At 43.3% G+C, this 12,095-nt stretch overlaps 1 protein-coding gene across 1 annotated transcript; it reads right to left on the minus strand.

The window, feature by feature from the left end:
* Positions 1 to 10,133: 10,133 nt before the first annotated feature.
* Positions 10,134 to 11,138, minus strand: LOC120032471 (forkhead box protein D3-B-like). The gene has a single exon (XM_038978576.1). The coding sequence runs from the start codon at positions 11,136 to 11,138 to the stop codon at positions 10,134 to 10,136; it is 1,005 nt and encodes a 334-aa protein (XP_038834504.1).
* Positions 11,139 to 12,095: the final 957 nt, after the last annotated feature.

Consider the following 12,095-nt stretch of genomic DNA (forward strand, 5'->3'; position numbering starts at 1 on the left):
TTATATGTGGTAACGTTCTTGGTTATAGGGTGTTATTAGTTTTATTCACGTTGGCCTCGTAATGGGGTGTTGTTTTTGCTCCGGCTGTATAAAAGGGCTGTAAAACAACACCTTTCCATCCCCTTTTTGCGTGATTAACCAGGGAAGAGAACAGACCTCCACAAAGCAGAGTTGAATGCGTTAGATGAATGGTGGCTAGGAAATACTAGGGACTTTTTCATAGCCACCGTGCTTCTACATCTGCATTGCTTGCTGATTGGGGTTTAAGGCTGGGTTTCTGTATAGCACTTTGTGACATCTGCTGATGTAAAAAGGGCTATATAAATACATTTGATTGTTAAAAAGCCCATGTTCAGTTGTTATTAACTTTTGTAGGTGTCTAACTACAAGTCATTCACTCATTGACTCAGTTTGGCTTAAAGCCATATTCCATTATTAACATTATATTTTTGCAATTTCATTGACTCGATCTCACTTCAACGTGGCAGGATCTTTTCATCAGTATGAAATACCAGAGAAAGTCACAATCAGATACAAATAAAACGTATGGAGTCTGTGATACATTATATAAATGACAGCCCACTTCATAAACGATTGAATATGAGTCTTGAGTCATCTGTACAGGCTCAATACAGGCCTCTGAGCCTTAGTCCTGCCCTGCTTTACTCAAGCACAGCAAAAACTCAGCTAAGTAGACCACTGTCAGTCAGCAACCAGACAGAGCTGGGATGCACTTCACACACTAGGAAATACAAGAAAAGGGGGAAACCAGAGAGAGAGAGAAAAGCCTGACTCTTTCACAAAACACAAAACATGAGCCGAGTTGAAAGACATAAGAGCCTGAATGGATTTGTATTGAATGACCATATGGAGACCAGACTTGTAGCAGGGTTATAATCACATGAGTCAAATTACAATGGGGTGCAAGTGGTTTCATTTCAGGGTTGTGTGTGTGTGTGTGTGTGTGTGTAAGATTCCTAGTCATGACTTTTGATTGACAGATGGATTGGCGGTGCGTGGGGCAGTTCTGCGTGACTTATAATGTAGCAACACTTCCTATAATGTAGCAGCCATTAAAATGTAGCAACCCTTCTTAAAATGTAGCAACCCTTCTTATAATATAGAAACCCTTCTTATAATGTAACAACCCTTCTTATAATGTAACAACCCTTCTTATAATGTAGCAACCCTTCTTATAATGTAGCAACACTTCTTATACTGTAGCAACCCTTCTTATAATGTAACAACCCTTCTTATAATGTAGCAACCCTTCTTATAATGTAACAACCCTTCTTATAATGTAGCAACACTTCTTATAATGTAGCAACCCTTCTTATAATGTAGCAACCCTTCTTATAATGTAGCAACACTTCTTATAATGTAGCAACACTTCTTATAATGTAGCAACACTTCTTACAATGTAGCAACACTTCTAATAATGTAGCAACCCTTCCTATAATGTAGCAACCCTTCTTATAATGTAGCAACCCTTCTTATAATGTAGCAACACTTCTTACAATGTAGCAACACTTCTAATAATGTAGCAACACTTCTTATAATGTAGCAACCCTTCTTATGGTGTAGCAACACTTCTCATAATGTAGCAACACTTCTTATAATGTAGCAACCCTTCTTATAATGTAGCAACCCTTCTTATAATGTAGCAACATTTCTTATAATGTAGCAACCCTTATTATAATGTAGCAACCCTTCTTATAATGTAGCAACACTTCTTATAATGTAGCAACACTTCTTATAATGTAGCAACCCTTCTTATAATGTAGCAACCCTTCTTATAATGTAGCAACCCTTCTTATAATGTAGCAACCCTTCTTACAATGTAGCAACACTTCCTATAATGTAGCAACACTTCTTATACTGTAGCAACCCTTCTTATTATGTAGCAACCCTTCTTATAATGTAGCAACCCTTCTTATAATGTAGAAACCCTTCTTATAATGTAGCAACACTTCTTAGAATGTAGCAACACTTCTTATACTGTAGCAACCCTTCTTATTATGTAGCAACCCTTCTTATAATGTAGCAACCCTTCTTATAATTTAGCAACACTTCTTATAATGTAGCAACACTTCTTATAATGTAGCAACCCTTCTTATGATGCAGCAACACTTCTTATACTGTAGCAACCCTTCTTATAATGTAGCAACCCTTCTTATAATGTAGCAACCCTTCTTATAATGTAGCAACCCTTCTTATAATGTAGCAACACTTCTTATTATGTAGCAACCCTTCTTACAATGTAGCAACACTTCTTATTATGTAGCAACCCTTCTTATTATGTAGCAACCCTTCTTATAATGTAGCAACCCTTCTTACAATGTAGACACACTTCCTATAATGTAGCAACACTTCTTATACTGTAGCAACCCTTCTTATTATGTAGCAACCCTTCTTATAATGTAGCAACCCTTCTTATAATGTAGCAACACTTCTTATACTGTAGCAACCTTTCTTATAATGTAGCAACCCTTCTTATAATGGAGCAACACTTCTTATAATGTAGCAACATTTCTTAAAATGTAGCAACACTTCTTATAATCTGAGGCCCATCTGTCAACTCTCATGTTTTAAATATCTGCCCTTTATGACAACTTTGGGTTTGTTGAAATGTGCTGCAAAGTTGCTTTATGGTCTAAGTTACACACATGCTGTACATACAGGTCCATTATATTACCACGCTGTACATACAGGTCCAGTATATTACCACGCTGTACATACAGGTTCAGTATATTACCACACTGTACATACAGGTCCAGTATATTACCACGCTGTACATACAGGTTCAGTATATTACCATACTGTACATACAGGTCCAGTATATTACCACGCTGTACATACAGGTCCAGTATATTACCACGCTGTACATACAGGTCCAGTGTATTACCACGCTGTACATACAGGTCCAGTATATTACCACGCTGTACATACAGCTCCAGTTTATTACCACGCTGTACATACAGGTTCAGTATATTACCACGCTGTACATACAGGTCCAGTTTATTACCACGCTGTACATACAGGTCCAGTTTATTACCACGCTGTACATACAGGTCCAGTATATTACCACGCTGTACATACAGGTCCAGTATATTACCACACTGTACATACAGGTCCAGTTTATTACCACGCTATTCATACAGGTTCAGTATATTACCACGCTGTACATACAGGTCCAGTATATTACCACGCTGTACATCCAGGTCCAGTTTATTACCACCCTGTACATACAGGTTCAGTATATTACCACGCTGTACATACAGGTCCAGTATATTACCACACTGTACATACAGCTCCAGTTTATTACCACACTGTACATACAGGTTCAGTATATTACCACGCTGTACATACAGGTCCAGTTTATTACCACGCTGTACATACAGGTTCAGTATATTACCACGCTATACATACAGGTCCAGTTTATTACCACGCTGTACATGCAGGTCCAGTTTATTACCACACTGTACATGCAGGTCCAGTTTATTACCACGCTGTACATACAGGTCCATTATATTACCACACTGTACATACAGGTCCATTATATTACCACGCTGTACATACAGGTCCATTATATTACCACTGTGAAGGGACTGTGAAGCAACAGAAACATAGGCACAGACACATGTATACACACACATGATAACATACGCACTATACACACACATACACATGGATTTAGTACTGTAGATATGTGGTAGTGGTGGAACAGGGGTCTTAGGGTACACAGTGTGTTGTGAAATCTCTGAATGTATTGTAATGTTTTTAAAATTGTATAAACTGCCTTAATTTTGCTGGACCCCAGGAAGAGTAATGGGGATCCATAATAAATACAAATTGTCACGCCTGCCCCCGCTCTCCCTCCCTGGCACTCGAAGGCGCCAGGCTCCCCAGCATTACGCACTCCTGCCACCTTCATTACCCACACCTGCCTTCCCCCCATCACGCGCATCAGCGATTATTGGACTCACCTGGACTCAATCACCTCTGTCATTACCTCCCCTATATCTGTCTGGTTCCCCGCTTTGTTCCCTACTTCAACATGAATTGTCGTTTGTCGTTGTTTACCCGTGTGCTGACGCTGTTCCTGTTTTATTACCTGTCTGTACCTGAGTAAATGTTGACTCCCCGTACCTGTTTCTCATCTCCAGCGTCGGTAGTTACAGAATGCTGAAGCCATCATACAAAGCATCGGGGAGTGCTGGCGTTCCGGTTGGTGGTGACGTCGGGTCCGGTGCCCGCCACCGATGGAACCGGGGGTGCCTAAGCCAGCTCTTCAGGCTGTCACGCCCTAGCTGGCTCGAGAGGTTCTTGCCCCGGTTGGCTCAGAAGGTGCCCATCCCACGTCGGGCCTCAGCTGGATCATCAGGTTTTTATGCCCAGTTGGCTTGCCAGGCTGCTATGCCTCCCCAGCATTATGGGGGGATTGCAGGAGTGCCGTCTTTCACGCCCTAGCCGGATCGTCGGGCTCTTATGCCTCAGCCGGCTTGCCAGGCTCCCAGTCCAGCGCCCGTGCCTTGGCCGGCCCGTCAGGCTCGCCCGGGGGAGTACTGTCACGCCTGCTCCTGCTCCCCCTCCCTGGCGCTCGAAGGCGCCATGCTCCCCAGCATTACACACTCCTGCCACCATCATTACACACACCTGCCTCCCCCCCCATCACGCGCATCAGCGATTATTGAACTCACCTGGACTCAATCACCTCTATCATTACCTGTCTGGTTACCCACTCTGTTCCCTACTTATTAATCGTCGTTGATTACCCGTGTGCTGACACTGTTCCTGTTTTATTACCTGTCTGTTCCTGAGTAAATGTTGACTCCCCGTACCTGCTTCTCATCTCCAGCGTCAGTCATTACACAAATACAAATTCCAGCAATGCATTCTGTATTCCAAAAATGATGCTACTAATTAGGCCTACTGTAGCTAATGATGCTAGGCCTACTGTAGCTAATGATGCTAGGCCTACTGTAGCTAATGATGCTAGGCCTACTGTAGCTAATGATGCTAGGCCTACTGTAGCTAATGATGCTAGGCCTACTGTAGCTAAATGAGTGGTGTGACAGCTGTGAAACCAGGCGAACTATCAGTGAATAAAATATGAACATTGGAAAGGAGAGAGAGAGAGAATCTCTTCATGCACGTTTACTAGACCAAATAATAATTCCACCAGGGTGGTCCGGCAGTGCAGTATGTGGGATCGTCAATACGACCCCGGAAAACATCCTAGCAATCCCCCCGCTCCCATCTGTGTAACTGGCTGGACCCACAAGGCTGGGGAAGGGGGGAAGGAGGAGAGGGTGGGAGTAACAAGTCCTCCTCTAAAATAACCAAGCTACCATTGACACTGTCATTCCCTCCCCCACTGGTCTGGCTGACTCGCCCTTTCTCCCCCTACCTCTCCCCCTCTCTGGGTTGAGGAAATGTGGTTCAGGTATTGAGGCATGTTGGCTTCAGGTCTAAGTTGCCCTGTGCTGTAAATGCTAGTCTTAGGTCAGTCTAGTCTTAGGTCAGGTTAGGACTTGGGGAGTGAAGCTGATTCTAGATCTGTAGCACTGTGTTGCCCTGTCTGAACGCACCCTCCACTGTAGCGTCTACAATTACAACACTGTAAAAGCACTCCTTCTCCTTCTCTCTCTCTCTCCCTCAGTCCTGCTTTGGGTCTCCAGCACCTGTCAGCTCTGGTTTTATGAGCACTGGAGGCAGAGCTGGACACAGAGCAGGGAGAGGAGAAAGAGAGAGGTAGGGATGGCAGGGGTATATGTATGATTTTATGGGCTGTAGGACGGCACACAGCACAGCGCAGTCTGTCCAGCCCCCAAACGCTCCGGAACATACTGTGAGAAACTCTTTATTTAGATTTTCATCCTCCCCTCTCTCTCTCTCGTTCTAACCCATAACCCTAGGCATAGGAGACCACCACTAGCCTGCTTCAATCTCGGTAACACTTTATTTGGATTTTCATCCTCCCCTCTCTCTCCCTCTCTCTCTCTCTCTCTCCCTCCCTTGTTCTAACCCATAACCCTAGGCATAGGAGACCACCACTAGCCTGCTTCAATCTCGGTAACACTTTATTTGGATAGTCCATCTGTAGATGCTCTACAGACTATCAGTTACATTTCAACTATCTATCTACTAACCCTAAGCCTAGCTCTAACCTTAATCCTTACCCTAATCCTTATTCTAGCCTAACCTTAGCAAGCAGTTGCTTATCAATGGATAGTTTGTTGATAGTATGACAATCTCTAGAGCATCTACAGAGGGACTATCTGGACTATCCAAATAAAGTGTGGACTCAATCTCATACTTCAACAGGTTCCACCCAGACAGATCACAACTACCCTAAGTGTCTGAGAACCTAATGAATTGTTCTGTACTATTCCAGATCTGGAGCGAGAGTCCTTCAGGCCACGAAGGAAGAAAAGACAACTGGAGATCCAGCAGCTTTTTCTAATTAAAAGCCTGGCTATGCTGCCCTAGCCAAAAGCCACAAATAACAACCCTCCAGCAGCAGAGAATTAGGAACCATTTTGTGTTTGCTATATAAAAAAAAGGAACAGGAGAGGAGGAGGATGCAGCTTACACCAGGGACCACCAACACAGTGAGCTAGCTAGCGCTGGGCTGGATGAACAGCATATTCACTACACAGCCGGCTGGGTGGCATGGACCTATAATACAGATATGAACTACAGCAGAGGGCAGACTGGCAGAGGGGAGAGGGAGAGGGAGAGGGAGAGGGAGAGGGAGAGGGAGAGGGAGAGGGAAAGGGAAGAGGGAGAGGGAGAGGGAGAGAGAGAGGGGGGGGGCTGAGCAAAGACAAGGAGGTGAGAGTTTGGATAGAAAGATAAGCAGGAGACAAGGAGAGAAGAGAGAAGAAGGAAGTGAGGAGCCGTAGGAAAGAGAAGCAGAGACACAACACACACATACACACTAGTCCACCCTGCCTCGTACACCAAGGTGGCACAAGGAGAGCAGCATAGTTGTGTGTGTGTTTCTAACATCAAGGTCAACAGTTTTTTCCATCAAAAGAGGCTGATCCGAACCAAATACCCCTCCATCTACAAATCACACAAGACCTGGGTAGTATCTGGGTATCTGGGTATAATCAAACCCCATAGTACGTGGTCCGATATGCAGAGCTACTTTTCTTTCCGACAGTTCTGTCAATCTGTCTTTCCTCTAAGAAGTAAATGGCTGGTGCTGTTTGTTGACCTGGAAACTGGGGTTTGTGACTGATGTGTGGTAGAGATGGGTATGTGCGCGCACACACATGTAACCGATGTGAAATGGCTAGCTAGTTAGCGGTGGTGCGCGCTAATAGCGTTTCAATCGGTGACGTCACTCGCTTTGAGTTACACACACACACACACACACACTGTATACACACACACATAGATTGATGTGTTGGATCGGTTAAGGGGTGAGTGAGGGTGAAGTCATGACATCTGGCTGTCTTCTGTGACATCACGTAGCGAGGCTAAACATAGCAGAGCAAATAGGGATTTTTGGACTTCTATTTTTTCCTGCTTTTGTTGTGGTCCTATTTCTAGCTAGGAGATAATTGGAAACATTCGGTGCAACACATCTCTAAAAGTAATAGAAGAGAATCTGGGACCATATTCGTAAAATGTCTCTGAGTGCTGATGTAGGATCAGTTTTGCCGTTGCAACACACATTTTATATCATAATGAATAAGATTATATGGACAAGGGGGACCTGATCCTAGATCAGCAGTTCTATTCTGAGATGCTTTTTGAATACAGGTCCTGGGTAAGAACATTGCAGTCAGTTATTTCAACAGAATAGGATGGAAGGATTTTACTTGACAGTCCCTATTTACACTTATGTGGTAAGAATGGAATTTTTGCACTTACTTCAAAGAGTTCTAAACTACCTGGTACTTAACGGCACATAGGAGTGGTTGTTTCAGCAAAACACAAAGATCCAAATGTAATTATAGGTAATTATGATGTAATTTCTCAGTAACCGGATAAATACCTGACTGTAAAATCAAAGCCACTCTTTGTCACCACCATCACCATTGTTAAACTCTCTTTCTCTCTGTTACTCTTCAGATGTTCCCTTTTTCAAACACATCTCCCTGTCCTCTACTAAACTCCTTTCTGGCACCATCATCTGTGTCCTTGTTCTCCTGAAACTCTGAAGCTCCACACAAACACTTGTGCCCGTGCACCCATGTGCACACACTTTCTCTCTCTCTCTCTCCATCTATCCCTTCCTCCCTTCATCTCTCTCGTTCTCTGTGGATGCATGGCTGAAGTGTGAGCTCATAGGCCTTCTGGGTGGCACTCCTGCTATATGTCACTGTCATCTGCTGCCACGAGGGGGGTCCCCTTTTCCAAATACACACTCCTTCATATCGCCCGCCATGCGCACACAGGGGCCTTTAAAACACAGTGAAGAGTTGAGTTTTAATGGGGCGCACGGGTGACGTGCACACACGCACACACACGCACACGCACACACACACGCACACACACAGAGGCAGGGGAACGGGGGAAGGAGAAAAAGGTATAATTGATTAAAAGCCCAATATGATGGTGTGTGCCAGGAAAAGCAAACAGCTCAATGAGATGACCAATGATGTAAAGTGGAGAGGTTTCGTGTGTTCCGATGCTCAGCAATCCAATAACACTAGGATTTATAACAGGAGATCAAATGCTCCAAAACACATGTCCATCCATCCACAAATGTATGTATTAATAGTATCCCTATGCTGTATCCACTGATGGTTTCAACTGAAGTGAGTAATATGAGTGTGTTAAAGCTGTGTAGTAATGCTGACATGGGTCTTTCTGCAACGGAGAGGCAGGCATATGGTAAACACTACAGACCAAGTCCAAAACAAAACGAACTATGCAGCACACAGAATCTATAGACACAGACAAATATAGGCTACATTGAAGTAAACAATTGCACATTACACTCAATATAACAATGTGATGTTTAATGTAGGCTGGATCTCTCTAGATGCGTCTGATTAATCGTGTAACAACATTACAGAACAAGCAGATGTTTCATAATTTATTTAGCGTGCCGGATTTGGAACTGTAGGCCTTTATAATACGAAGGCGTTCGTTTTGACAGTGGAATGCCTTCTTTCTAACACATGTAGGGGTGCAGGCCACGCACAGATTCACACACACACGCATACAGAGAAACTCGAGCGAGAGATGAAGAATGGGCAGATGTGTGTGTGCACTGTGAAATCTTGCATATACATTACAGCTTTAAAACAACAACACTTGATGTGGAAATCAATCACACGTTGACACGAAGAATAAAATAAAATAAACTCAATGTCGTCACATTTAAACGGTTTCCACTCGCGTGCACAAGCAGGTGAAGCTCATATTTTCTGCCACGCAGGCATGGCCAAATGTAGCAGAAATTAAACTACTGAATTAAACATTTTCAAATGGTAATTTGTAAAATTATAACGCCAGTCAATCAAACCAAATATTGTCAACTTAAACAAAAATAAGACCAGCACCTTTCAAAATAAAAGGCTATTGAAAACTCGTGTTTTTATGTTTCAGGGCTCCACATAGTTTGCGCTCCAAATATTTTGTGTGTTATTGATTGTAGTGTAGGAAAACACACTTCGCCTTAAAGATAGATAAGGCAAAATATAACATTTTCAAAGTATAGAGATTACATTTGCCACTGGCAAGATTGGCGCATATGCTAGATTAGGCTAATTCTGAGAGGTTCTGCGACAGTGAATCAAGACGAGTTGCATAATAAATCTGACATGTTCAATTACAAAATGTTTTTTGCTATGATTTGATTTTTTAAATTCTGTGTTGTTTTCAACATTGCAATTAATGATAAGTTGCCAAATGTCGTTATAAATCAAATGAAAACATATCATTATAAAGTGCTTATTTACACAAAATATAGGCCTCAAACATTTATATTGCAAAACATATTTTTTGGGTTGGCCACTAACATTGTTAGACATTTTGACTCAATTGACATCTTCAAAACATATAGATTTTTTCATTTGAAGCATTTATTAAATTGAATAGATACAAATCTATGAAAGGTGGTTTTCCCTGATGAATCCACGTCAATACAGAAAACACTATTGATTAAGCTATTTGTCACCAAGTTGCTGCAAGAGTTCATTTGCTATACGGCTGGAGTTGGGGAGAGAGCGCAGTTTGTGGTACTCGGGATGAAAGCTCCAGAGATGCGGAGCGCCCATCGAATGGAGCGAGGCCGGGGACAGAAATGAAGATCCGGGGACCAAAGCTTGGGCCACTGTGGAGGCTGAGCGGTGCGTCGTTTCGAAATTCTCAAAGCTAAGAGACGGAGGTGTAAGAAACGTCTTTTGGACAATGTTCGAATTCCTTGATAAAAGTGAGGAGAGCGCGGGCAAGATGCTGCTCACTGGTGGGATGCTTTGGTTAGAAACAGAATGATGTTCGATGCCCAAGTGATGGTACAATTCCAAACCGGGTACCTGAAAATGACACGGCCCTATTCCGTTCGCCCCGTAGAAGGAAAATCCAGGGAGCACGCTGCTGCGCTCGAGCGGGCACCAGGTGTCCATCATCCCAAATCGGTAATTCTGCCGTTTGAAACGTTTCCTCCGCCGTAGGAAGCTCCCGTTCTCGAACATATGAGACGACATAGGGTCTAACGTCCAGTAGTTCCCCTTCCCGGGGTTACCGGGCTCCCGGGGCATTTTGACGAAGCAGTCGTTGAGGGACAAGTTGTGACGGATGGAGTTCTGCCACGCGGGGAACTTCTCCCGGTAATACGTGAAGCGCTGGCTGATGAAGTCACATATCTCCGAGAGAGTCAGTCTTTTCTTCGGGCTCTGGAGGATTGCCATGGTGATAAGAGCGATGTAGGAGTACGGAGGTTTCACCGAGGCAGCGATTCTCTCTGTGCACTTTGGCGTAAAGTCACCCTCCTCCTCCGTATCCTTCGCTGGCTGTTTTGGAGACAGGGACGCAGCGCGTTGCTGCTCCAAATCGGCCCGGTCTTCTTTGGTCAAAGATACATACCCCTGGTTCCGTGTAGCTTTGTTCCCTTGTCCCTCCACATCGATATCTGCCCTCTCCATGAGCTCGAGCTCTCCTTCCAGGGTCATAATCCTCTCGCGGGTCCGGTGCCACCTGCATGCGCCAACAGGCGAGATGAGAAGCCTCGGGTCGGACACCAGCCAGAGCCGACACACGCGACGGGCCTGCCTCCTGCCTTTTCGCTTTTCATTAACAAAAAAAAAAAAAAAAAACAGCTGCACCAAAATACTTTTCACCCCCCTCCTCCTGCTGCTCTTTCTCTTCAGTCCTGAAAATAATTACGACAAAGACTTACTAAAGTAAACATCCATCACAAGCAGTCACAACAATCATTAGGCCTACAAACGTGTTTTTGATCTTGGGGAGAACTAACGTATGGAATAAAGCAGAGGCCATTAGACAACTTTATGTCCAACACACAATGGCACATTAGGACATAGGCTACACTTAGTCTTTGAGGCTTGTTGTCATCCACTCAATAAAAATGCACTTTGTTGTACTCAAATCAGAAGCCTGATTGTAAATCATTTGATGGGGGAACTATTGTCAGTTTAACAGATAACAGGACTCTAGAATATATCCCGAGAATATATCCCGTTTTCCCATTTGTAAAACCATTATTGAATACCTACAGCCCTTTATTTTAATAGAATCTGTCTACCACAACAAATGCCAATCCTAACCAGTTCTCGATCCATAGCATCCTTTTATGATGGCTTTTATTTCACTCGAGAGTCAAATATGGTTCAAAATGTATTGTTTTCTGAAAGTAAAAATGAATGAAGCTGGAGAGCTAGGACAAAATTACTTCGGTGCCAGTGCTGCGCTTTTACGTGTGGTCTCTTTGCAGTAATGCATAAACATTGTAAGGGTGTTAAAGACACTAGCTAACTCGATATCGTATAATCAATTAAAATTCATCATGTATTAGCCATTCTTTCCATTTTGTTTATGGCCAGCTATAACGAATAATATATTATTTAACTAAATGTTATGATAGGCTACTTATCTACTATACATGTGAA

This window comes from Salvelinus namaycush, chromosome 39, assembly GCF_016432855.1.
Source record: "Salvelinus namaycush isolate Seneca chromosome 39, SaNama_1.0, whole genome shotgun sequence".
In the NCBI taxonomy this organism is placed as follows: domain Eukaryota; kingdom Metazoa; phylum Chordata; class Actinopteri; order Salmoniformes; family Salmonidae; genus Salvelinus; species Salvelinus namaycush.

Bases quoted from the DNA above. Each gene is read 5' to 3' on its own strand.
- LOC120032471 (XM_038978576.1), bottom strand. From the start codon at position 11,138: ATGACCCTGGAAGGAGAGCTCGAGCTCATGGAGAGGGCAGATATCGAT.